The 27,563-nt window shown below is 39.1% G+C and overlaps 1 protein-coding gene across 1 annotated transcript in view; it reads left to right on the top strand.

Moving 5' to 3' along the window:
- Positions 1-27,001, top strand: part of BAG4 (BAG cochaperone 4) — a 30,410-nt gene extending 3,409 nt beyond the window's left edge. The window contains exons 2-5 of the mRNA XM_030312625.1: positions 13,445-13,549; positions 24,313-24,567; positions 25,009-25,263; positions 25,987-27,001. Of these exons, the coding sequence (XP_030168485.1) occupies positions 13,445-13,549; positions 24,313-24,567; positions 25,009-25,263; positions 25,987-26,472 (1,101 nt within the window). The 3' untranslated portion in view covers positions 26,473-27,001. The remainder of the gene's footprint in view (positions 1-13,444; positions 13,550-24,312; positions 24,568-25,008; positions 25,264-25,986) is intronic.
- Positions 27,002-27,563: the final 562 nt, after the last annotated feature.

Here is a 27,563-nt window from a genome sequence, read left to right as displayed (position 1 = left end):
CTCTGTCTCTCTCTCTCTCTCTCTCTCTCTCTCTCTCTCTCTCTCTCTCTCTCTCTCTGGGGGCTGGGAGGTATATATAGGAGACTTTTGAATCTTACTACTCAAAAAATGCCGTCCATGGACCAGAAGCTTCAGTGTCACCTGGGGGTTGTTTGAAATGCAGAATCTCTCCTACTCCATACTTAATGCTGCAGTTTAGTAAGATCCCCAGGTGATTCTATGCTTGTTTATGTTTGAGAAGCACTGCTGTATAGAATTAAAGATACTGAGGTGATGTTGCATTGAACCACTACAAGGACTTGACTCTGTATTAACATATGTAAATATTCAGGGGAAGAAGATGGAAATCTAACTATCCCTGTTTTCTTTCTTTCCTTAACTTGTTAGTTATACTTACAGCACCTTCCCTGAACTAGCAGCATCTGCATCCCTTAAGAGCTTGTTGGAAATTAGGTATGTTAGGCCCTGCCCCTGCCCTCCAGAATCAAGTGTGTATTTTAACAAGATCCCTAGGTGATCTGCATGTTACCCCAGAATGAGTCATCAGAGAGAGAGAGAGAGAGAGAGCTGAGATGGAAGCTGGAAGCTGCGGGGTTGGTGTCTTACAACCCAGTCTTGGAAGTGATAGACCATCACTGTGTGCTCTGCGTCATAGAGACCAATTCTGCTGTGTGCTATGGTCACAGAGACCAATTCTGGTACAGTGTGGGAGCCATCGCCACAAAGGTGAAAATACCACACTAGGGGATCATTGGGAGCCATCTTAGAGGGTGATTACAATGGGAAGGACTGGGGAAACAGCTCAGTTATGCTCTCAGAGTAGTTCAGAGGAGAGGTAAAAAAGGCAAGCATTTGAACAATGAATGTACACAGCTTTTTTTCAACATTTTGTTACAAAAATTTTCAAACATACAGAACAATCGAACTACACAGTGAATACCTATGTAGCCACCAACTAGATTCTGTAATTAGCATTTATTATATTTGCTTTATCATACCTATGTAGCTTACTTTTACTTTTTTTTTAGGTTATATTTTTTTTTAGTAATTTCTACATTCAACATGGGGTTCAAACTCAAAACTCCAGGATCAAGAGTCACATGCTCTTCCAATTGAGCCAGCCAGGCACCTCTATCTTACTTTTTGAATGCATTTCAAAGCAAGTTGCATAGATTTGAAAGACATTTTTTTTTTTTATTTTTTTTTTCAATGTTTATTTATTTTTTTGGGACAGAGAGAGACAGAGCATGAACGGGGGAGGGGCAGAGAGAGAGGGAGACACAGCATCGGAAACAGGCTCCAGGCTCTGAGCCATCAGCCCAGAGCCCGACGCGGGGCTCGAACTCACGGACCGCGAGATCATGACCTGGCTGAAGTCGGACGCTTAACCGACTGCGCCACCCAGGCGCCCCAGATTTGAAAGACGTTTTTAAAAGTGTATGTCAATTGGAAGTGAGGGAAACTGGAGAAACAAGGTGATCCTGAGGTTTTAGTATTTCCTAGGAGTAAATATTCCATAGTAATAAAAAGGAAGAGGAACAGGTTTGTGTTTTTTTTTAACTTGTTTTATTTTTTATTTTTTTAAAATTTACATCCAAATTCGTTAGCATATAGTGCAACAATGATTTCAGCAGTAGATTCCTTAGTGCCCCTTACCCATTTAGCCCATCCCCCCTCCCACAACCCCTCATGTAACCCTCAATTTGTTCTCCATATTTATGAGTCTCTTCTGTTTTGTCCCCCTCCCTGTTTTTATATTATTTTTGTTTCCCTTCCCTTATGTTCATCTGTTTTAGTCTCTTAAAGTCCTCATATGAGTGAAGTCATATGATTTTTGTCTTTCTCTGACTAATTTCATTTAGCATAATACCCTCCAGTTCCATCCATGTAGTTGCAAATGGCAAGATTTCATTCTTTTTGATTGCTGAGTAATACTCCATTGTGTGTGTGTGTGTGTGTGTGTGTGTGTGTGTACATATATATATATATACCACATCTTCTTTATCCATTCATCCATCGATGGACATTTGGGCTCTTTCCATACTTTGGCTGTTGTTGATAGTGCTGCTATAAACATGGGGGTGCATGTGTCCCTTTGAAACAGCACACCTGTATCCCTTGGCTAAATACCTAGTAGTGCAATTGCTGGGTTGTAGGGTAGTTCTATTTTTAGTTTTCTGAGGAACCTCCATACTGTTTTCCAGAGTGGCTGCACCAGCTTGCATTCCCAAGGAGGAACAGGTTTTTATGGGAAGATAATAGTTTAGTTTTGTACTCGAAGAACTAGTGATTGTTTAATAGAGAAGCTTAAAAAAATACAAAGACTTGGCAAGGGTTTATGTGCTACATTTATTTCATTTCTGTTGGAAGTCGGTTACTCATGGTGCTTATGATGTGCCAACCTCTGGATGCAGTGTATATGATTGATTAGAGAGAAGTTTATGATTTTGTTTTTGTTTTGGGTTTTTTGATGTCACCTTTTTTTTTTCTTAAAGATTTTATTTAAGTAATCTCTACACCCAACATGAGGCTTGAACTTAAACCCCCAAGATCTAGAGTCACATGCTCTCCCGATTGAACCAGTCAGGTACCCATTGATGTCAAATTTTAGAGTCTGGCATCCAGGAGTTGTTGGTAGGACAAAACAATAGATGTGGAGTTAGGTGAGTGATGGGGGATGGCGATAGTGATTTGAGAGTTATCAAATTGAAGCATATTCGAGGTACTAAACTGGGTAATGTTCCCATGGGAGATCTTTAAATAGTGATCTAGAATAGTGACAGAGAAAGAGGATTCCAGAAGGAGACAATCAGAATACGTGGAAAGACAGTAGGGAAATCAGGAAAGTCATGCAATGCAAAGCAAGCAAGGACGTAATATTGTTTTGCAGGTAAGTGGTAATGAGAACTGAAAAGATGCTGTTGGATTTGGCAATTAAAAGGGCCTTGTTGATTTTAGTGATGACAGTTTAAAATCGTATTAAAAGTAATGAATGGGAGGTTTGGGTGAAAAGACAACCAGTGTAAAAACTGTATTTCCAGAAGTTTAGTAAATGAGAAAGTTAGCTGATTGCAAACCAGGATTGAGGGAAGAATTTTTAGGATTAGGTGATTTTGAATATGTTTGTAAGCAAAGGAGGGTAACCTAGTAGAATGAGAAGAAAGATGAGAACAAAAGAATAGAATGTGGCTTGTGGAAAGAGGAATTAAGAAGTGAGGAAAAGGGACACTTAGGTGGCTCAGTCAGTTAAGTGTCTAACTCCTGCTCAGGTCATGAACTCACGGTTCATGAGTTTGAGCCCTGCATCAGGCTCTGTACTGACAGCTCAGAGCCTGGAGCCTGCTTCTGGTTCTGTGTCTCCCTCTCTCTCTCTGCCTCTCCCTTGCTCGCACTCTGATCCTGTCCCCCCCCCCCTCGAAAATAAATAAAACATTAAAAAAAAAAAAAAAGTGAGGAAGAGCTGGAAAACCATCCAAACCAGAGGAAGGAAAATCAGTTTGGAGTCAGAGTGGAGGAACATTGAAGGAGTTTATAGCTCTTGGTGTCCTTGATGAAGTAGGAGGTGAGGTCATCTGAGAGGAAAGGAAATGGCAGGGATTAAGCTGGGAACTTGATATGGTGAATATTTGAAACAGGTGCTAGGGGAAAGTGGAAAATTGTAGAGAAGCACGGGAGAGACCCAAATGAGATTGAGAAAATTTTTTGATGGTGGTCAATACAGGAACATAAAGTGCTTTTGTAGTGATTTGGACATAGATAGCTATAAAAACCATTTTTAATGTACTTTTCTAATTGTTTTTGTCTAATTCTTGTTAACAAGGTAAACAAATCTGTAAATGGAGTTTAGTAGCAGCACTAGTCAGCTTCCTCTGCTGGTTAGATTTGCTTGGGCTGGGGTCATATTTTGGAGGCATGTTGGTAAGTCACTTTGTAAATTTAATCTTGTATCCACTTCTTCAACCCTAGTTTTCTGTTTGTTAACTAGTTCTAAGATAAACATGAAAGGAGTTGACTCCAGCCTTCATCTACGATTTAAGTATTTCTTCTCAAAAGGGAAGTAAATTAATTTATTCTTGCATAATTTTGATCAAATTTCCAGTGCCATAAGAACTTTAATTCACATTAATTACTACCTCTTGTGAAAGCCTTTTCTTACCTCTGTCTGGTTTATATTACCTTTTAGCACCTTTGTCTAGTTTCAGACAACAAATAAAAAGTTTGGAAAGAGTTAAGCATGTGATAAAATTGGCAACTCAGTTTATAAAACAGAGATCAGCTTCAGCCAGCTTCCTGTGAGACCAAATGCTATTTCATAGAATTAGTGTTGTGTTAGGAGGACCTTGAGCTGCAGACTTTCATCATTACTGGGGATATTTTTAGATTTGTTCCATTTTGTCCAAAAGGGAGGAAAAAAAGAAGTGAAGACAATTTTTTTATTAAGACTTAATAAAATTAATAATAATTCTTACTACTTCATTGAAGACCTTCTCCCATCCAAGTACTAACCAGGCCTGAACTTTCTTAGCTTCCGAGATCAGACAAGATTGGGAGTATTCAGGGTGGTATGACCATAGACAACATTCTTTTTTTTTTTTTTTTCATTTTGAAAATTATGGTATAATTACATTCTGTAAATTGTACTTTTTTTACAGATATAGTTCTGTGAGTTTTGACAAACGTATACAGTTATGTAACCACTACCATAATCAAGGTATAGATATTGACTTTTTTTTTTTTACATTTATTTATTATTGAGAGACAGAGACAGAGCGTGAGCGGGGGAGGGGGCAGAGAGAGAGGGAGACACAGAATCTAAAGCAGCCTCCAGGCTCTGAGCTGTCAGCACAAAGCCCAATGTGGGGCTTGAACTCACAAACTGGGAGACCATGATCTGAACTGAAGTCTGATGCTCAACTGACTGAGCCACCCAGGTGCCTCTCTCTTTTTTTTTTTTTTTTTTTTTTAATGTTTGTTTAGTTTTGAGAGAGACAGAATGTGAGCCGGAGAGGGGCAGAGAGAGAGAGGGAGACACAGAATCGGAAGCAGGCTTCAGGCTCTGAGCTGTCAGCACAGACCCCAATGCGGTGCTCCAACTCAGGAACCGTGAGATATGACCTGAGCCGAAGATGGACACTTAACTGACTGAGCTACCCAGGCGCCCTTGACCCATCTTTTAAAAAAAAGATTCCCAAGAGAAGATGGAAGATTTAAGGGGCACCTGGGTGGCTCAGTCGGTTAAGCGTCCAACCTCGGCTCAGGTCATGACTCATGGTTGGTGGATTTGAGCTCAGAGCCTGGAGCCTACTTCGGGTTCTCTCTCTCTCTCTCTCTCTCTCTCTCTCTCTCTCTCTCCCTCTCCCTCTCTCCCCCTCTCCCCCCCCCCACCTTCCCTGCTCGTGTGTGCTCTCTCTCTTTCTCTCAAAAATAAACTTAAAAAAAAAAAAGATGTAAGATTTAGTTTTCATTCACTTCTAAACCCTATTAAAATTATAGGAAAGTAACTTTCTTGTTTGTTGTTTGAAGTATCATTATGATCTCATTTGCATAACCTGAATAAATGTATGTATACACATATAAAATATATTCAGTATTTTCAATGCATTTCAAGCAGTTGCAGTCATTTGATTTCTATTGCTTAAATGATCTCATATCATGCCAATGGGAGTTCCTTCTTCTTAGCTTCTGAGTCCTTTTGACATGACCCATTGATTTTTGTCACCTTCTGTGATTTCTGGCACAAGATGTGCCAGGCTTATTTTGTATATATTCTGTCCAGACATATAATCAACCATTCCTTTAGGAAGCCTTGATTTTTTTTTTTTTTTTTTTAATGAGGAATTGTTTTCAGAAACATTTATGTCAGGACGTAGGGAGGAAAACAGAACCTACTTTAATTTATTTTTTATTTTTAATGTTTACTTATTTTGAGAGAGAGCATGGGGGAGTGGCAGAGAGAGAGAGAGAAGTAGAGAGAGAGAATCCCAATCAGGCTCCATCTATACTGTCAGTGCAGAGCCTGTTGTGGGGTTCAAACTCACAAATTGTGAGATCATGACCTGAGCTGAAATCAAGAGTCAGACACTCAACCGACTGAGCTACCCATGCGCCCCACACTAGTTCTTTTAAAAGAAAGAATTTGTTTTAGGAAATTAGTTAAGTGGGTGTTAGAGATCTCAAAAGGCAAAAAGAGAAAAGGGAGGTAACACAGAAGATGGTAACTGCAGGAAACAACTACAGTTCCTAGGGCTGGAAAATAAGAGAAGAGGTAAGGTTATTAGAACCAGCAAACTTGGAAGAATGGCCTGCTGGAGCTGGAATCCAGGAAGAGGCACTGCCTAGCTGCTGCTGGTCTCTCTGAGGGAGTTCTGGAAAACCAGAAGAATCTGGAGATTGCTACTAACTGCTGCCTCCAGGTTGAAGGGCATTGCTGGGCTGACACAGAAACAGCAAACAAGCAAACAGGAAGGAGCAAATCTCTTCTCTCCTCCTCTAAACTAGTGCCTCCTATGGTAGAACTGAATAGTAATAAGCAAGCAGCAGAGGAGAAATGTTCCAAATCCTGCATCACAGAAAAGCACTGCATTTGTGGAGTTGAGGGACAATAGCTTAATAACTGGTACAGAAGTTAAATTTGGGTGCCAGGTATACTGATTGCAATTGTGTTATCACTGCTTCTAGACCCTTTCAATGGACAGAGTTGTGAAATAGGTTTTTTTAATGTTTTTAAATTTTTATTTATTTATTTTTTAATGTTTATTATTTTTGAGACAGGGAACAGAGCGCAAGTGGGGGGGTGCAGAGAGAGAGGGAGACAGAATCTGAAACAGGCTCCACCCTCTGAGCTGTCAGCACAGAGCCCGATGTGGGGCTTGAACCCATAAACTGTGAGATCATGACCTGAGCCGAAGTCGGACGCTTAACTAACTGAGCCACCCACGTGCCCCAAGTGTTTTTTAATTTTTAAATTTTTTTTTGCAAGATATTATTTTTTTAGGTAATCTCTGCACTCAACACGGGGCTTGAACTGATGGACGGCAAGATCATGACCTGAGCCAAAGTCGGGCACTTAACTGACTGAGCCACCCAGGGGCCCCATCCAAGACCATTTAATAGAGGGAAAGAACAGTCTATGGCACAACATACAATACCATGGCAACTGGATAGCCATATACAATAAATAAAGTTTGGACTCTCATACCATATATAAAAATTAGCTTAAAATGGATCATAGACCTAGATGTAAGAGCTAAAACTATAAAATAAAACTCTTAGAAGAAACAAGGGGTAAATCTTCATTACTTGGGATTTTGGAGTGGTTATGTTACGGAGTGTTAGATGGAAAAGGAAGGAAGCCTGGATTCTTTTCACTGCCATAGTAAAGAGTTACAGGGCAGCAAAAGCAGAGCAAAGTTTCGTTAAGTACACTCAAGGGAGGAGCGGACCAGTGAAGACAGACAAGGGCCCTGCAAACTCCGGGGTGTGAACTTGTATCCGTCTTTTCTTTTGGGTGGGTTCTAGGGTCACAACATAGGCCTGGAATACATGATAATTAGTCAACTATGTGTTTCCTTTCCAAGAAGTATTGGAAATGCCTGCATGGGATAGGAAACGGCAATATTATTTGTATTCTAGAAACATAGGTCAGATAAGGACAGGCACAACAAACTTAACTCTTTCTCTGCTGTGATAATGTAACCACAAACCGACTGCTAGATGAGTGGAATAAGGTAGTCCCTGGGCGGTCCTCAGTTGGGGCTGTCTGTCAGGACATGTAAGGTCCATTCTCTTGCTGCTCATGCCTAGCTTCCTGCCTAACAGTTTCTTAGATAAGACACCAAAAAGCACAACCAACAAAAGAAAAAAATAGATAAATTGGATTTCATTAAAATGAAGAACTTTTCAAGGGACACTATCAAGAAAGTGAAAAGGAATAAAATGTTTGCAAATCATATATTTGAAAAGGGACTTGTATATAAGATACATAAAGAGCTCTTAAAACTAAACACTAGGGGGCCTGAGTGGCTCAGTCGCTTAAGGGTCTGACTTCAGCTCCAGTCATGATCTCATGGTTCGTGAGTTCGAGCCCCGTGTCGGGCTCTGGTCTCAAGAGCCTGGAGCCTGCTTCAGATTCTATGTCTCCCTCTCTCTCTGCCCCTCCCCCGCTTGCACTCTGTCACTTGCTCTGTCTCAAAAATAAATAAACATTAAAGAAAAACACTAAACAATAAAAATACAAATAACCCAATATAAAAATGGGCAAAACATCTGAACAGATAATTCTCTAATGAAGACAAAAAATGGCCCATGAGCACAAGAAAAAAATGCTCAACATCATTAGTCATGAGGAACTGTAAATCAAAACCACAATGAGATAACACTTCACACCCTCTAAGATGGCTATAAACACAAAACTACAGACAAACTATTTCTGAGGATGTGGGGAAATCGGAATTCACACATAGCTAATAGGAATGTAAATTGGTGTAGCTGCTTTGGCAGTTTCTAGTTCCTCAAATTGTTAAACACAGTTATCATATGACCTAACAATTTCACTTTTAGGCATATACCCAGGAGAACTGAAAATGTATGTTCACATAAAAAATTATTCATGAAGGGGCACCTGGATGGCTCAGTCGGTTAAGCATCCAGCTCTTGATTTCAGATTAGGTCATGATCTCTCCATTTGTGAGTTTGAGCCCTGCATCAGGCTCTGCGCTGACAGTACAAAGCCTGCTTGGGATTCTCTCTCTCTGCCCATTCCCTGGTTGTGTGCGTGGGTCCTCACACTCTGTCACAAGATAAATAAACTTTTAAAAATCTTTAAAAAATGAGTGATTACAGCAACATTATTATATTATATATTAAAATATATATTAAATATTCATTATACTTATATATTATATGTAAATATGTAATATACGTTAAATATATATATTAAATATATTTTATAGTATCATATTAACATTAATATAATGTTATAATAGCCAAAAGGTGGCAACAGACAATAAAAATGTCTGTCAACTGATGAATGGATAAACAATGGAATTTATACACAATGGAATACTATTTGGCCACACAAAAAAATGAAGTAGTGATATGTGGTACAACATAGTTGGACCTCAAAAATGTTATGCTAAGTGAAAGAAGCTGGCCACAAGATATCACATATATGATCCCATTTATATGAAATATCCAGAATAGTCAAGTCCATAGAGATAGAAGTAGATTAGTAGTGGCACAGGGCTGGGAGAGTGCAGAGGTAGGAGGGTATAGCTAAAGGGTACAGTGTGTCCTTTGGAGGTTTTGAAAATGTTCTGAAATTGGTTCTAGTGATGATTGCACTTATCTGTGAATCTAAAAACCGCTGAATTGTACAACTTAAATGGTTAAATTGTAGTGAATTATATGTCAGTAAAGCTGTTAATAAAAATAATAACAGCAGTGTTATGACTAACAGTTAACTAATAAGTGCAATTTTAGGTTTCTTTGCAGTTGAGCTTATCCCTAGAATATATTCCACTGAAGATGTATAGTAAAAATACTGCTATTTAAAAGTCATTTGAAATAATTCTTTCTGTATGGTTTTGTTACCAACTTGGTATTTAGTTATCGTATTCCTGACTTTTCCTGTAGTAAAAAAAAAACACTTCAAGAATTGTGGCTTCCAACAGTAAACATTTATTTCTTGCTCATGTTCTGTGAGTCTGCTGTAGTGACTCTTCTCCAGGCTCCAGGTTGGGTTTGGTTTTTTTCGTGTGTCTTTTTGTTCTGGGACTGAAGCTGAAATCCCAGCTCCTGTATGGGATATGCTGGTTTCATGGTAGAGGACAGGTATGCAAAAGAGTTGCTAGAGTTTGCATTAATTCCTAAATCCTTTGTTTGGAAGTGGCACACACACACATAATTTGTTTCTTTTGCTTAAATGGTGAAATTACATTTTTAGGGGCACCTGGGTGGCTTAGTCAGTTAAGTGTCCGACTCTTGATTTTGGCTCATGTCATGATCCAGAGGTCATGGGATCAAGCCCTGCATAGAGCTTAGCGCTGAGTGTGGAGCCTGCTTGGGATTCTCTCTCTTCTTCCCTCTCTTCTCCACTCCCCTCTCCCCAAAATAAATAAATAAACTTAAAAAAATGTTAAATTACATTTTAGAATATGTTTATACTTGTACGTCTAATTCAGATCCACTCTACACAATACTTCTGATGTTTCTCCATTTAATATATTATTTTTCTTTTCTAGTGTGAAAATACTGGTTCCCAATACCATTGTTCTATTTATTTCCTCTATTCTGAAATACACACAAATAGTTTAAAAATTAAAATGCTAATATCACTACTGAGAATATTCTACATAAAGTTTAATGTTTCTTTGTATTTATTTTGCCTTTAGAATGTATACCACTGAGGCTATCCATTCAGAAACCTGTTCAGGAGTTACTTGAATGAATTATTTTGTGTGTGTGGTTATCCAATTTGTTAGTTTTTTAATTTATTTATTTTTTAATGTTTATTTATTTTAAGAAAGAGAGCACAATAGCATGAGTGGGCGTGAGCAGAGAGGGTGGGAGAAAATCCCAAGCAGGCTCTGTGTCGTGAGCATGGAGCCTGAGCTTGGCCCCAGTCTCACAAACTGAGATCCTGACCTGAGCTGAAATCAAGAGTTGGATGCTTAATGGACTTAGCCACCCAGAAGCTCCAGGAATCAGCTTTTAATAGGACCAGAGGCACTTCCTTCACGCTTTCTGGGAAGACTATGGCAGATAGGGTGCATTCAATTTAGTTAAGTAGGAAGATGGCACTTCTGATTCCTTTTTCCTATTTTTTTTTAAGGTGAAATATGAGATAAAGTCAGTTGAAAAATGAGGGATGGGCTAAGAGGATACTGGTAGATTTTTTTTTTTTATGTTTATTTTTGACAGCAGAGACAGAGCACGAGCGGGGGAGGGGCAGAAAGGAGGGAAGACATAGAATCTGAAGCAGGTGCCAGACTCCAAGCTGTCAGCAGAGAGCTTGATGTGGGGCTCAAACCCACAAACTGTGAGATCATGATCTGAGCTGAAGTCAGGGCTCAACCAACTAAGCCACCCAGGCACCCCAGGCTAAGAGGATATTAGAATTTGAGGGAACAAGAAGAGTGGAACTATTCTGGAGAGTGAGATGAACATTCTAAGGAAGTGTGGTCTCTACTTGAGATTTATGGCCTCTAAATAAGTGAATAAGTGAAACCAGAGCTTGTGTTTCTCCACCAGTATTTAGAGGAAGTGCAGATGCGAAGTCAGTGGACAGTTGGGTTTAGACAGGGCTGGGTTTTTGCAGGGTGAGTGTATCTGAGGGAAGCAGTGGCAAAGGATTAGGTGTTGGTAAGCTGAGGAAGGAAGGAAGTGAGGACCTGGGCAGGGTGAGGGATAGGAGTGTGAAGTAGTGGAAATGTGGGTACCTCAGAGAGTCAGTAGGAGAGAACAGGAACCCGGTTCCTGCTAGAGGAACCTAGTTCTGGAGATTTAGGGATTAGTTCACCACTGCCGGGGTGAGTCAGCTTCAACTCTTGTCTTTTCATCTTTACTCACAATTCATGTTCTTGGTAGAGAGAAATCAGTTAGTCAAATGCTTACCCTTTCACCAGGGGAAGGAAGGGAGGGCATTAATTGGGGGCATCTGCCTGATTAAGAAATTTGGTAGTTAGGATCTGAAGTATGCCTGTGATCTTTTTTTTTTAAATCTTCTCTTCTCTAATTTCTGCATTATGTAAAGGAGATGCTACTTGCCCAGCTTGTATAATGTCTTATGGAAGAGTTTCGTGCTTTGAAAACAAAGCATTATGAAACATTAGTGCAGTTAAGCTAAGATGGTGACAATTAAACTCAGTGATTACAACTGCCAGTGAATTTCTTTGTGAAACAATTTGAAGATCTTGTTTAAGCTTAAAACTAAAACTATAAAGTTCAAAGGGAAATAACTTCTAGGAACAAGTGTATACATTAAATAGACTCTAACATTTTTTTGAGTTGATCTAGTCTCTTAGAGTTTATTGGCTTATTGCAAATCATTAACTCTTTGAGTTGTAGTGCACAGCTGTAGAGATTAATGTCATAGCTAGATTTTCTTCTTGGAGTGGTAGTTGTTCTGTATCAATTCCTGATGCTGGAGTTAGTTGTAGACTGCCAGCAGAAGGTGTAGCCATATCGGAAAGCAAAGAAATATGAAAAAACTAGTATGGCAGGCAAACGAGTATTGAAGTTGTATGTGTTTGAAGTAAAGTTTAGTGGTAATATTTTCAAGCTTCAAAGTTGTTGAGATAGGCAAATATTACTCTTTAAAAACAATTTTTTTATGTTTATTTTTGAAGGTGAGAGAGCATGAATGGGGGAGGGGCAGAGAGCGAGGAAGACACAGAATCTGAAGTGAGCTCCAGGCTCTGAGCTGTCAGCACAGAGCCTGAACTGCTGTGCTTGAACTCACAAACTGTGAGATCTTGACCTGAGCTGAAGTCAGAAGCTTACTGACTGAGCCATTCAGGTGCCCCTGGGCAAATACTATTCTTAACAGTGGCAAAGAACTATATTCTTGTTGTGCTAATTAAATTGGTAGTGATAGGATTGGTGATTGGAGAGGGACAAAGGAATCTAGTATCTGGTTTTGATAATCATCTTAAAATAGTAGATTTCCTTTATATGTCATTTGGTATCATAATGCATAAGAATAGACCTAGAAAGGCAATAATTGCTTTTTCTAGGGCATGTGACTTACAATATAATATTCAAGCATCAATTTAATAATGAGTGATTTTATAGTAAAGTTCTCTTTTTATTTTTTATTGATTTTTTTTATTTTTTAAATATAGTTTATTGTCAAATTGGCTAACATACAGTGTGCTTTTGGTTTTGGGGGTAGATTCCTGTGATTCATCGCTTACATACAATACCCAGTGCTCATCCCAACAAGTGCCCTCCTCAATGCTCATCACCCATTTTCCCCTGTCCCTCACCCCTCCAGCAACCCTCAGTTTGTTCTCTGTATTTAAGAGTCTCTTACGGTTTGCCTCTCTCCCTCTCTGTTTGTAACTAATAGAGTTGTTTTTTGGTTTTTTTTTTTTTTTTTGATTATTCATTTTGGGAGAGAGAGAGAGTCCATGTGCAACTGGGGAGGAGTAGGGAGAGAGAATCCCAAGCAGATTCTATGCTGTCAGCATGGAGCCCTACACAGCATGGAGTCCCATGCAGGGCTTGAACTCATGAACTGTGAGAACCCTGAGATCATGACCTGAGCTGAAACCAAGAGTCGAATGTTGAACCAACTGAGCCATGCAGGTGCCCCATTTTATAGTAGGGTTCTATTGCCTTTGTTTTTTGTTTTTTTTTTTTTTTGATAATTATACTTGCCTCTATCAACTTTTCAATATGATGTAAGAATATTATTAAAGGTGACTTTTTTTTCTCTCCTTAGGACCAGCCACCATATCCTAGCTACAATTCTAACTATTGGAATTCTGCACGACCTAGGGCTCCATACCCAAGTACATATCCTGTAAGACCGGAAATGCAAGGCCAGGTATGGTCTAAAATTGCCAGACTTTCTGAATTTTTTCTTAATATACTGATTTTCAAAACATGTGAGATTTCATAATAATGATGTGTGGGTTTTTGTTATTTAATGGACTCTGTCCTCATGTTTTTGTCTCAGAGATAAAGAAATATCTAGGCAAATATTACCCTTAGCAAAAGTAGTTTGAAGCATAATAGATTATTTCTTAGGACCTGGAAACAATAAACATAAAATGTACTTATTTTTCTAAGTTTGACTTTTTTTTTGAAATATAATTGACATGTAATACCGTATTAGTTTCAGGTATATAATGTAATGATTTGATATTTGTGTCTATTGTGAAATGATCACTACAATTAAATCTAGTTAACATCTATCACCACATATAGTTACAAATTTTTTCTTCTGATGAGAACTTTAAAAAATTTTTTTAATGTTTATTTATTTTTGAGACAGAGACAGAGTGCAAGCAGGGGAGGGGCAGAGAGAGAGGGAGGCACAGGATCTGAAGCAGGCTCCAGGCTCCGAGCTGTCAGCCCAGAGCTGCATGTGGAGCTTGAACTCACGAACTGCAGGAGATCATGACCTGAGATGAAATCAAGTCACATGCTTAACTGACTGAGCCCCCCAAGCCCCCCAAGAACTTTTTTTTAATGGTTTTTTTTTTTTTTTTGAGACAGAGAAAAACAGAATGTAAGCAGGGGAGAGGCAGAGACAGAGGGGGACACAGAATCCCAAAGCAGCTCTAGGCTCTGAGCTGTCAGCACAGAGCCAGACGCAGGGCTCAAATCCACAAACCGTGACCTGAGCGAAGTCAGAAGCTTAACTGACCGAGCCACCCAGGTGCCCCCTGATGAAAACTTTTAAGATTTATTCTGTTGACAGCTTTCAAATATGCAATACAGTATTAACTATAGTCGCCATGCTGTATCTTACTTACTCATGACTTGCTTATTGTATAGCTGGAAGTTGGAAGTTTGTACCTTTTGACGCCCTTCAGTCATTTGCATCCCTGGCCCCACCTCTAGCAACCATGTCTGTTATCTGAATTTAGGAATTTTTATTTATTTTTTTTTATTTATTTTTTTTTTTTTAAAATTTTTTTTTTTTCAACGTTTATTTATTTTTGGGACAGAGAGAGACAGAGCATGAACGGGGGAGGGGCAGAGAGAGAGGGAGACACAGAATCGGAAACAGGCTCCAGGCTCTGAGCCGTCAGCCCAGAGCCTGACGCGGGGCTCGAACTCACGGACCGCGAGATCGTGACCTGGCTGAAGTCGGACGCTTAACCGACTGCGCCACCCAGGCGCCCCAGGAATTTTTATTTTTTATTAAAAATTTTTTTTTTATCTTTATTTATTCTTGAGAGAGAGACAGGGTGTGAGCAGGGGAGGAGCATAGAGAGAGGAAGACACAGAATCTGAAGCAGGCTCCAGGCTGTGAGCTGTCAGCACAGAGTCCCACGCGGGGCTCGAACTCATGAACCACAAGATCATGACCTGAGCTGAAGTTGGACACTCAACCAACTGAGCCACCCAGGAGCCCCGAATTTTTTTTTTTTTATGATTGCATATGTAAATGTGATCATACGGTGTTTGTCTTTCTCTGTCTGACTTATTTCCATCTGTGTTGTCACAGATGGCAACATTTCCTCCTTTTTTATGGCCGGGTAATAGTAAATTGTTTTTGTATACACCACATTTTCTTTATTCATCCATCAGTAGACGCTTAGGTTGCTTCCATGTCTTGGCTATTGTAACTAATACTGCAATGAACATGGGGATTCAGATATCTTTTTGAGTTAGTTTTTTTGTTTCCTTTGGATATATTGCAAATAGGGGCATTACTGGGTCACTCAATTTTTAATTTTTCAAGGAATCTCCAAGCTGTTTTCTTTCCATAGTGGCTATACCAATTCACATTCCCAACCAACAGTGCACAAGGGTTCCCTTTTCTCCATATCCTCACCAGCACTTATTATTGTCTTGAGAATAGCCATTTTAACAGGTGTGAGGTGATATCTCATTGTGGTTTTGATTTGTATATCCCTGGTGATTAGTGATGTTGAGCACCTTTCATGTACCTGTATGTCTTCTTTGGGAAAGTATTCAGGTTGTCTGCCTATATGGATTGTTTGTTTTTTTGCTATTGAGTTTTATGAGTTCTTATATATATATATATTAGTTATTAACTCCTTATCGAATACATGATTTGAAAATATTTTCTTCCATTTAGTAGGTTGCCTTTTCATTCTGTTGGTGGTTTCCTTTGCCATGGAGAAGCTTTTTAGTTTGATATAGTCCCACTTGTTTACCTTTATTTTTGTTGCCTTTGCTTTTGATGTCAAAAAAACTGACCTCTTAGGACAAATATTTAATTTTAAATATTTCAAGTAACTGAAAAAGTACAGAAAATATGTACATCTTTTTTTTAATGTTGATTTATTTTTGAGAGCGAGAGAGAGAGAGCAAGGGAGGGAAAGAGAGAGAGGGAGACAAAGGATCTGAAGCAAGGTCTGCACCAATGCAGGGCTCAAACTCAGGAACTGTGAGATCATGACCTGAGCCGAAGTTGGATGCTTAGCTGACTGAGCCATCCAGGTGCCCCTGTACATCTTTTTATCCAGCACCTAGCTTTGTCAAATTTTTTTAATTAAAAAATTTTTACTGTTTATTTATTTATTAAATGTTTATTTTTGAGAGAGAGAGAGAGAGAGAGAGAGAGAGAGTCAGAGTGTGAGCCAGGGAAGGTCAGAGAGAGAGGGAGACACAGAATCTGAGGCAGGCTCCAGGCTCTGAGCTTTCTGCACAGAGCCCATTGTTGGGCTCAAACTCATGAACCGTGAGATAATGACCTGAGTGGAAGTCGGACGTGTAACTGACTGAGCCATCCAGGCGCCCCAAGCTTTGTCAATTTTTAAGTTTGCCACATTTGTTTCAGATTTTTAAAGGGGGGTAAAATAAACCCAGTTGAAGTCACATATAACACTTCTTTCTATTTCCTGAAGTTATATTTTGATCTCATATGTGTTTTTGTGCTTGTACTACTTGTATACACATTTATATAATATTATTTAACTTGTTTTTAAACTTGATATCAGTGGTTTCATACTAGCATTCTCCTGCAGCTTGCTTTTTTACTCAACATTGCTTTCCATTTTTCTATTGGATACACTTGAGGAAAGAACTTTCCTGGAGTATGGAATTGTTGGGGTTTGGTATACATGCTTATTAAATATAGCCAAATTACTTTTCACCATGGTTGTATCATTGTGGAAATGAGGAAATGTTTAAAAAGTTAGTCACCCATAATCTGCCAACCCTAATAAAGCAATAATTGTCACATTTTCTTTTCTATTGAGGTACCATCTTTGCATTAAAAAAATAAAAAAAATACTTTTTGTAAAAATAAGACTGTAGTATATACAAATTTAAAGCAGTTGCATTTTAGCAGCTTTCAAAGGATCTGAATTTTAGATCCAGGTCAGAATTCTCTGTAAACTGATATTCTCTGCAGAATTAAATTTTCAGATCACCATAAAACATTAATATAATTCTTCTGATAGATTTCAAATAGTCAAATAATATGTTCAATTCTGTTCTGACTTACTGGTGATATGGAGGCTGAAATAATGAAAAGAAGTTTCTTTATGGGGCTGAATAATTAATTCATTAAAAGAATCATGTTCCTGGGGTGGCTGGGTGGCTCAGTCGGTTAAGCGTCCGACTTCGGCTCGGGTCGTGATCTCGCGGTTTGTGAGTTCCAGCCCCGCATCGGGCTCTGTGCTGACAGCTCAGAGCCTGGAGCCTGCTTTGGATTCTGTGTCTCCCTCTCTCGCTGCTCCTCCCCCACTCATCCTCTGTCTCTCTCTCTCTCTCTCTCTCTCTCTCTCTCTCTCCTTCAAAAATAAATAAAAAACATTTAAAATAAAATAAAAAAAAGAATCATGTTCCCTTTTTTTCTCATCAATTTGGTTATATAATCCTTTAAGACTGATTTTGAGCCAGAAGAATTCATTGAAGTTAGAGCAAGATTTGCTTATTTTACTTAAAGAAAATCTAAAAGCAATTGATTTTTCATAATGATTATGTGTAAATCAACTTTAGGATAAGGTTGTAGGAGATCATGGAACACAAAATAAAGAAAAAACCATGTTACTACTTAATTTTTTTTTAATGTTTATTCATTTTTGAGAGACAGAGACAGAGCATGAGCAGGGGAAGGGTAGAGAGAGAGGGAGACACAGAATCCAAAGCAGGCTCCAGGCTCTGAGCTGTCGGCACAGAGCCAGATGCAGGGCCTGAACTCACGAACTGCAAGATCATGACCTAAGCTCAAGTCGGACACTCAACCGACGGAGCCAGCCAGGCACCCCAAAACCATGTTACCTCTTATCACAGACTTGTATTTTACTTCTGTCATCTGCATTCCTGTGACTGAAATTGAGAGGCACACATTGTTATTGCTTAATGTGATATGCTTATGGTTTGGCCATATATCATAAAATTCACCCTTTAAATGTACAATTCAGTTGTTTTTAGTCTACTCACAAGATTGTGCGACTGTCATCACTATCTATTCTAGAATATTTTTATCAGTCCAGTTAGAAACTGTGTACCTATCACCCCATTCTTCTCTCCCCCTAGCACCTGACAACTTTTAGTATACTTGTTATCTCTATGGATTTGCCTATTCTGGACATGTCATTAAACTGAATCATATAACATATATTCTTAAATGTTTATTAATTTGAGAGACAGAGGGACCGTAAGTAGGGGAAGGGCAGAGAGAGAGGGAGAGAGAGAATCTCAAGTAGGCTCTGTGCTGTGAGCATGGAGCCCAACATGGGGCTTGATCCCACGAACTGTGAGATCATGACCTGAGCTGAAATCAAGAGTCAGATGCTCAACAGACTGAGCCACCCAGGCACCCCAGGAATCGTATCACATTTGATATCTTGTGACTGGCTTTTTTCTTTTAGCATAATGTTCATCCATGTTGTGACAATGTATTGATACTTTGTTCCTGTCTGTGGCCAAGTACTATCCATTCTGTGGATATACCACATTTATTTTATCCATTTATCAGTTGATAGAAATTTGAGTCTTTTTCACTTTTTGGCTGTTATGAATAATGCTGTTATAAACACTTGTTTGCTAATTTTTATGTGGACGTATGTCTTTTCTGTTGGTTATATATGTAGGAGTGGAGCTACTGGGTCATGCGGTAGGTAGTTCTGCTGTGTTTAACACTTTGAGGAACTGGCAAAGTTCTAACAAAAAATACTGAAGTCCTTTGATAGGGTTCTGAATTGAGAAACCATGATACAGAAAGACACTGGTCAGAAATTTCATTTAATTTGAAGGATAACTAGGTTGTAAACTACAGCCTATTAAAAACTGGTCAGGAGCTCCTGTGAGACAAAAATTGGAAAAGTTCTATAAATAGAGGAAGCAACCTGTGGATGATCATAGATTTGTTAGTTCCAAAAATGAGTATTAGAGAAATTCAAGTTGATGTCGACTGCTGAAGATTATGACTCTTGGAGCACTTTTGTGGTGAAACTTTCCATGTTTTTCAAGAGAAGCACAATAGGAGGAACTGTGTTGCTGAAAGGTAATCTGTTTTTGCTTGGATTGGGTCTGTTTGCTGTAGAATGGAAAGGGAATCCGCCGAACAGTGTATCGCTGTCCGTGTGAGAGACTTGACCACTTTTCTCCTCTTTGGATTCTACATCTATACAGCAGTCCATCAACTGTGAAATTGACTGTTGGAAGAAGTATTCATATGGGTGATTTTTAGCTTGCAAGGAGACGCCAGATGATGTGATGTTAGTTTGACTTTTGAATGCTAGGTAATATCTGTATTTACATCTAGAACAAGAGTAGCAACTGGGATTTCTGAGTTTCCAGTCTCTTGATTTCTTCTGGAAGCCAGAATGAGACTTTTACAGAAATTTAATAACTGTCAAAGATTTTACTTAATTCTTATAGTTTCTCTTTCAGATTTTATCTGTTGCCGTATCAGCTGACAGTTTTCAAATTGTAACTTCTTTTCCTTAGACACAAGTTTCCCTTCAGTAAAATAGTCTACTTGGACACTGATGAAGTTGCTCTGGTCCTGGCAGCCCGCTGGATTCTAGACACACTTGGGATTTCACGACATTTGTAATAGCATAATTTTTTTTTTTTTTTGCTACAAAAGTAATACAACTTTATTACTAAATATTTGGGAAATAAAGAAAAGGAGGAAAATACTAATTTTGCCATCCTAAAAGATCTATATTTTGGTAAATTTGTTTTTGCATTTTTCCTATTATGTTCACACAGCTTTAAACTTATTGTATATAAACTTTTTTGTATGGCTTTTCATTTATCATATGTACTCTGCATGTTATAGGGTAAAATAAGAGGTGAAGTTTTTTTTTTTTTAACATTAAGGAAATTTTCAAACATAATCAAAAGCAATGACAGTAGCCCAATAATCTCTTATGTACTCAGCTTCAGTAAATATCAGTGCACAGACTTCTTGTTTCATCTGTATCCTTGAGTTATTTTGAAGTAAATTCTGGACACCATATTATTTCACTTGTAAATACTTAAGTATATATCTTTAAAATGTAAAGAAGATTTAAAAACATAACAATGTCATTTTTAAAACTTAAAAAAACTAAAAATAATTCTTTAATGTCATTAAATGTCCGGTCAGTCTAACAGTGAATTTTAAGACAATAAAATTCCCTCAATGACCAGCCTGTAATGTACTTAATCATTCCATTATTATAGGAAATTTAGGTTATTTACAGTTTTGTGTGATTATAAATAATGCTGTGTTGAACAAATTCATGCCTATAACTTTCTGTAGTTGAATCTTCTCCTTAGGAAGAATTTCTAGAAGTTGAATAATAGTACAAAAAGCCACATGATGTTTTATCAAGTTTCTAACAGCATACATTGTATTAAGGATTCTATTTTTAGGCACATCTAGGTGGAAGATCTTAACAGCCCTCCAGTGGCTTTAACAAGGGGTGGTTCAGTCATCCCTCTGGTTAGGGAATGCCTTGCTGGATCTTCCAAGCACCTGTCCTTGCATGGAATTTTTTGGCCATGTGGTGATAATACCCTGTCTTTTATCCTCTTGCCATAAAAATATGGCTAAGAGTTTATTTTCTACAGAATTATGATTGTCCTGCCACTTTGATCCATCTCATTTTTTTTTTTTTAATTTTTTTTTTTTCAACGTTTATTTATTTTTGGGACAGAGAGAGACAGAGCATGAACGGGGGAGGGGCGGAGAGAGAGGGAGACACAGAATCGGAAACAGGCTCCAGGCTCTGAGCCATCAGCCCAGAGCCCGACGCGGGGCTCGAACTCACGGACCGCGAGATCGTGACCTGGCTGAAGTTGGACGCTTAACCGACTGCGCCACCCAGGCGCCCCTGATCCATCTCATTTTAAAAAAGAATTATTTTGAGAGACAGAGAGCCGCAAGCACAAGCTGGGGAGGGACAGAGAGAGAGGCAGGGAGAGAGAGAGAATCCCAAGTATGCTATGCACTATCAGCGCAGATGTGGGGCTTGAACTCATAAACTGAGATAATGACCTGAGCCAAAATCGAGTTGGGTGCTTAACTGACTGAACGACCCAGATGTCCTGATCCATCTCATTTTTTGATGTGTTAGACTAGAAATCAAATTTGACTATTATTTGTTCGGTTATTAGCAGCTGTCTTTTTAAAAAAATTTTTTTTAATGTTTTCTTTATTTTTGAGACAGAGAGAGACAGAGCATGAGCAGGGGACGGGCAGAGAGAGAGGGAGACACAGAATCTGAAGCAGGTTCCAGGCTCTGAGCTGTCAGCACAGAGCCCAATGCAGGGCTCAAACTCACAAATGGTGAGATCATGACCTGAGCCAAAGTCAGACGCTTAACCAACAGCCACCCAGGCGCCCCAGCTGTCTTTTTTTTTTTTTTTTTAACTGAGGTGTAATTAACATGTAACATGTATTCGTTCTAGATGTACAACATAATGATTCAATATTTGCATACATTGCATAATGATCACCACAGTAAGTCTGGTTAACATCATAGGATTCTTTACTTGTTTTTCTACCCGAAGTGGAAAAGATTATGTAGTCTTAGACAAGTACTGGAAAACTTGATTCTGTGTTTTTAGCATTTAAAAAAGATGAAGCAGAAGTTAATTGAAACATTAAGATAGTCATTTAAATGTAAAGTTTGGCTGTAATTCATTTGGATATCTAACCTAGGATTCTGGGTGCCAATAGTAGTGTGGATGGGTGATTTAAAACTATAGTGAACGGGGCGCCTGACTGGCTCAGTCAGCAGTGCATGAGACTCTTGATCTTGAGGTTCTGAGTTTGAGCCCCACATTGGGTGTAGAGATTACTTAAACATAAAATCTTAAAAAAAAAATGACAGCAACACATGAGGAATTTGCCTCTGTAGTCTTTTTTTTAAACATTTTATTTTTTATAATTTATTTATTGTTTAATTTACATCCAAGTTAGTACCATGTGGTGCAACAATGATTTCAGGAGTAGATTCCTTAATGCCCCTTACCCATTTAGACCATCTCCCTCCCCCCCCACCCCACAACCCCTCCGGAAGCCATCTGTTTGTTCTCTATATTTCAGAGTCTTTTATGTTTTGTTCCCCTCCCTGTTTTTATATTATTTTTGCTTCCCTTCCCTTACGTTCATCTGTTTTGTATCTTAAATTCCTCACATGAGTGAAGTCATATACTTGTCTTTCTCTGAGTTATTTCACTTAGCATAATACCCTCCAGTTCCACCCGTGTAGTTGCAAATGGCAAGATTTCATTCTTTTTGATTGCTGAGTATACTCCATTGTGTGTGTGTGCGCGCGCGCGCGCACACACACACACACACACACACACCCCACATCTTCTTTATCCATTCATCCATCGATGGACATTTGGGCTCTTTTCATACTTTGGCTATTGTTGATAGTGCTGCTATAAACATTGGGGTGCTTACCCCTTCAAAACAGCATACCTGTATCCCTTGGATAAATACCTAGTAGTGTAATTGCTGGGTCATAGGGTAGTTCTATTTTTAATATTTTGAGGAACCTCCATACTGTTTTCCAGAGTGGCTGCATCAGCTTGCATTCCCACCATCAGTGCAAAAGAGATCCTCTTTCTCCGCATCCTCGCCAACATCTGTTGTCGCCTGAGTTGTTAACCTTAGCCATTCTGACAGGTGTGAGGTGGTATCTCATTATGGTTTTGCTTTGTATCTCTAATGATGAGTGATGTTGAGCATTTTTTCATGTCGGTTGGCCATCTGGATGTCTCCTTTGAGAAGTGTCTATTCATGTCTTTTGCTCATTTCTTCACTGCATTATTTTTTGGGTGTTGAGTTTGATAAATTCTTTATAGATTTTGGATACTAACCCTTTATCTGATACGTCATTTGCAAATATCTTCTCCCATTCTGTCGGCTGCCTTTTAGTTTTGCTGATTGTTTCCTTCACTGTGCAGAAGCTTTTCTTTTTTGGTGAGGTCCCAATAGTTCATTGCAGCCTGTTGTTATTTACTTGGGAAGCAGAGTGGGATAGTACAAAGAACGTGGGCTTTTCATGGGCTTTGTACTTTTCAGATCTGGGTTCATTTCTTGATATTGCCATAATAGTAATAACAACAATGATATTATAAATAATTACTATCTATTGAGCATACCGAGTGCCAGACCCTGTGCTAAGCATTTATATATATCAGCTCATTTAATTTTCACAGTAGTCCTACCAGGTAAGTTTATGATTTCCATTTTTCTGGTAGAGAAAAGCTCAGAGAGATTAAACACAAAGCCTATGGCAGAGCTTGGTCTCTCTAGTCTTCTCTTCTTTTTTTTTAATGTTTATTTTTATTTTTTTTAATGTTTATTTATTCTGGAGACAGCAAGAGACAGTGCAAGTGGAGGAGGGGCAGAGAGCAACGGAGACACAGAATCTGAAGCAGGCTCCAGGCTCTGAGCTGTCAGCAGAGAGCCTGAGGTGGGGCTTGAACTCACGAACCACGAGATCATGACCTGAGCCATGCATCCAACTTTGGACGCTTAACTGACTGAGCCACCCAGGCGCCCTGCTTTAATGTTTATTTTTAAAAGAGAGACAGACACAGACATACAGACATAGCATGAGTGGGGGAGAGTCAGAGAGAGAGGGAGACACAGAATCTGAAGCAGGCTCCAGGCTCCAAGCTGTCAGCAGAGAGCCTGATGTGGGGCTTGAACCCATAAACTGTGAGATCATGACCTGAGCTGAAGTCAGATGCTTAGCCAACTAAGCCACCCAGGTGCTCCTCTAGTCTTCTCTTTTAGTTGTACCCTGGTTATTTTTTTCTGTGACTAGCCATTATCTTAGGTCTCCCAGGACCCCTCTCTAGGTGGCAGGCACAGGTTCTCCACTGTCAGTTGTAATTGTTAGGTATACTTACGGAAGTGTTTGGGAAGCACAGCCCTGAGGCCTTCACTTCCTCATTCATCACAATATACCCTGTCATTGCTACAACACAGACTCTACAGTGATAATCTGAGTTTAATATATGGTATATGGCCATAATACATGAGAGAAAGAATGCTTCACAGATTGCTTAGGCAGTTCATATTTTCATTAGTTACTGACCTTTGTCCCTTCCCAAACTTCTCAAAGTTGGGTATTAGGTCAGAGCACTTCAGTTCTTCTACTCAGTCACTTTTTTTTCTTTCTTTTTTTTTTTTTTTAACAGAGTTTGAATTCTTATACAAATGGAGCATATGGTCCACCATACCCTCCTGGCCCTGGGGCGAATACTGCATCCTACTCTGGGGCTTATTACACACCTGGATATACTCAGACCAGTTACTCCCCAGAGGTTCCAAGCACTTACCGTTCACCTGGCAACAGCCCAGCCCCAGTCTCTCGTTGGCTGTATCCTCAGCAGGACTGCCAGACTGAAGCACCCTCTCTTCGGGGGCAGGTTCCAGGATATCCTGCTTCACAGGTAAGCAGTTATCTGTTGGGTTTTTATTTGTTTAATATTCTATGAGTGATACCATGTTTGTTTCTCTGTCCCTTCAAGGGGAGTTCTGATACATCTTAATTTGTTATTCCTTATAGCATATGGGTCCACTTATTTCTCGTATCTTGGGACAGATTTATGCTATAATTTAGCCATTGAATTTTAAGCCTTCTTCCTTCTGAGTTTGATTGTCTCTAAATCTGCCCCTGGTATCTTCAGAATGAAGCTTTTTTTGGGCGTGAAGAAATGACTGCAACTGATTAGAGATGCTACCACTTAGCCTGGTAGCAGCCAAAGTACATCTGTTAAGGAGAGAGGAAGCATCTCAATCTGTTGATACTAGAGTTATTTTCATTACTTCGTTCAGGTTTTTTTGTTTTTGTTTTTAGCAGTGACCAGCATATTTCCTTCCTTTCAATCTAGAACCCTGGAATGACCCTGCCCCATTATCCTTATGGGGATGGTAATCGTAGTGTTCCACAACCAGGACCAACTGTACGACAACAGGAGGACTCATGGGCTTCTCCTGGTGCTTATGGAATGGGAACCCGTTACCCCTGGCCTTCAGCTGCGCCCTCAGCACCACCTGGGAATCTCTACATGAGTGAGAGTACTTCATCATGGCCCAGCAGCAACTCTCCTCAGTCCCCTCACTCACCACCACCCCAGCAGCCCAAGGTAGGAGGCCTTCTAAACATTGTTCTTTTCATGTTTGGGTAATTGAAAAGGCACAACATGAAACTTTCCTGCGTTGGTGTGTATTAAATGGGGACTAATTGCAAAAAGTTGGTGATTACTACCTATAGCTTTAGCCCAGTTTCTTCCTCTTTTTTTTAATACACTTTATTTTTTAGAGCAGTTATAGGTTCGCATCTTTTTTGTAAAAGACAGAAAAATGCTCATTTACTGTTTGTTGTAATGCTATCTGAATGTTAAACAAAATCAAAGATTGCATTTTATTATCTCAGTACACAGAAGACGATATCAATGTGAAATTGTATAAACCACAGACATAAACATCATCTGTCTGTGGCTAGATTCCTTTTTAAGGTCTGTCTTAGGTTTTAACTCTTCAGAGGAAGACTATCTAATTCCTATTTATTAAGTCACTGGGTGGATTGTGAGGTGGAAAGGAGCGATTGTGAGGTGTTCATGAGGATGAACACTTCAGGGTAGATTCATTATACTCAGGAATTCTCTGCCTTTTACTTGACAGAGCACTCCTTTTGTCTTTTTAGGGTTGTGTTTTCCTCAAATTGTTAAGGAGGGATGCCTAGTTTTTTTAGTGGGGACTCTTTTCATGTGCTTCACGGTCTGGTGAAAGATGTTGGCTAACCACTCTGATGTTGATGGATTGCCATTAAAACAGCTTTTTTCCCCTCTTTGCTCTCCCACTCCAAGGACTCCTCCTACACCTATAGCCAATCAGATCAAGGCATGAACCGGCACAACTTTCCTTGCAATGTCCATCAGTACGAGTCCTCGGGAACAATGAACAATGATAATTCAGATCTTTTGGATTCCCAAGTCCAGTACAGTGCTGAGCCTCAGCTTTATGGTAATGCCACCAATGAACACCCCAGCAATCAAGATCAAAGTGATAATCTTCCTGAAGAGTGTCTATCTTCAGATGAAGGTACTCCCCCAAGTATTAAAAAAATCATACATGTGCTGGAGAAGGTCCAGTATCTTGAGCAAGAAGTAGAAGAATTCGTAGGAAAAAAGACAGACAAAGCATACTGGCTTCTGGAAGAAATGCTAACTAAGGAACTTTTGGAACTGGATTCAGTTGAGACTGGGGGCCAGGACTCTGTCCGGCAGGCCAGGAAAGAGGCTGTTTGTAAAATCCAGGCCATACTGGAAAAATTGGAAAAAAAAGGATTATGAAGGACTTAGAACAAAGGGGAAGCCTGTTACTAACTTGACCAAAGAACTCTTGATTTTGGTTAATTAACCCTCTTTTTGAAATGCTTGTTGGTGACAAGAAGCAATACATTCCAACTTTCCTTTGATTAAAACTTGAAAAACTGGTAAAGGACTTGAAAGAACATTTTAGTTATGAGTTGTTTTCAGTTTTCAGACCAATGAATGTAATAGGAAACTGTGGAGTTACCATTATTGCCAAGTAGACTCACTCCTTAAGAAATTTGTGGATATCTACAAGCTGCTTCTTATCAGCAGGAGGGAAACATGCTTTATGTAACAGGCTTATCAAAAACCTACCAGATGAGACTGGATATAATCTGAGGCAAACAGGCTCTGTTTTTTAAAACATCTGGATTACTTGTCACATTTTTGTACATTGTGACTGCTTTCAACATACACTTCATGTGTAAATTACAGCTTGGACTTTAGCCTTCTTGGACCTCTGTTTTGTTTTGTTATTTGCAGTTCATAAATATAGTATTATTCTCTACTTCTTGGTACGTTTTGTAGTAATATGTTTAATATAATTATTCAAGAGACTATATTGGTAGCCCGATAGTATGGCAATTCTGAATGAATTTCTATCTTTGCACCACTTGAACATATTGCAATGTGTATTGAGTTCCTGAGGTATCTTGTCTCCTTTTTTGTATAGATCTTTAGGGTAGAGTTTTACCACTCCTACTTTTCATGTTAATAGTGGAAGGCGAATTGGGAGATGGCAGGGGCATAAGAATGAGATGTTTGTGGCCATTTTCTTTTTTGCTTTTTTATTATATTTGGATGAAGATCCACCTTAAAATTTCCTTAATCCCCTCCTGCCCCCCCCCCATCGTCTTTTCACTACTGCTGCTTCCATGTAGAGCATTTTGATAGGGATGAAAAATTAAATGCCACAGTGAGTAGAAATAACTGCAAAAGTAATAAATGTGACCATCTGGAAATGTGCTTCTCCATCTAAAATACTAGGTTCACCATCAAGATCCCTATGGGCAGATTTCACCTCAGTTGATAGTCAAAAACAGTAAGGATAAAAAAGGATTCATGCTCAG

Source organism: Lynx canadensis, chromosome B1, assembly GCF_007474595.2.
Source record: "Lynx canadensis isolate LIC74 chromosome B1, mLynCan4.pri.v2, whole genome shotgun sequence".
Classification (NCBI taxonomy): Eukaryota; Metazoa; Chordata; class Mammalia; order Carnivora; family Felidae; genus Lynx; species Lynx canadensis.
Note: the sequence above shows the minus strand (reverse complement) of the source record. Positions and strands in the feature narration are given on the sequence as shown.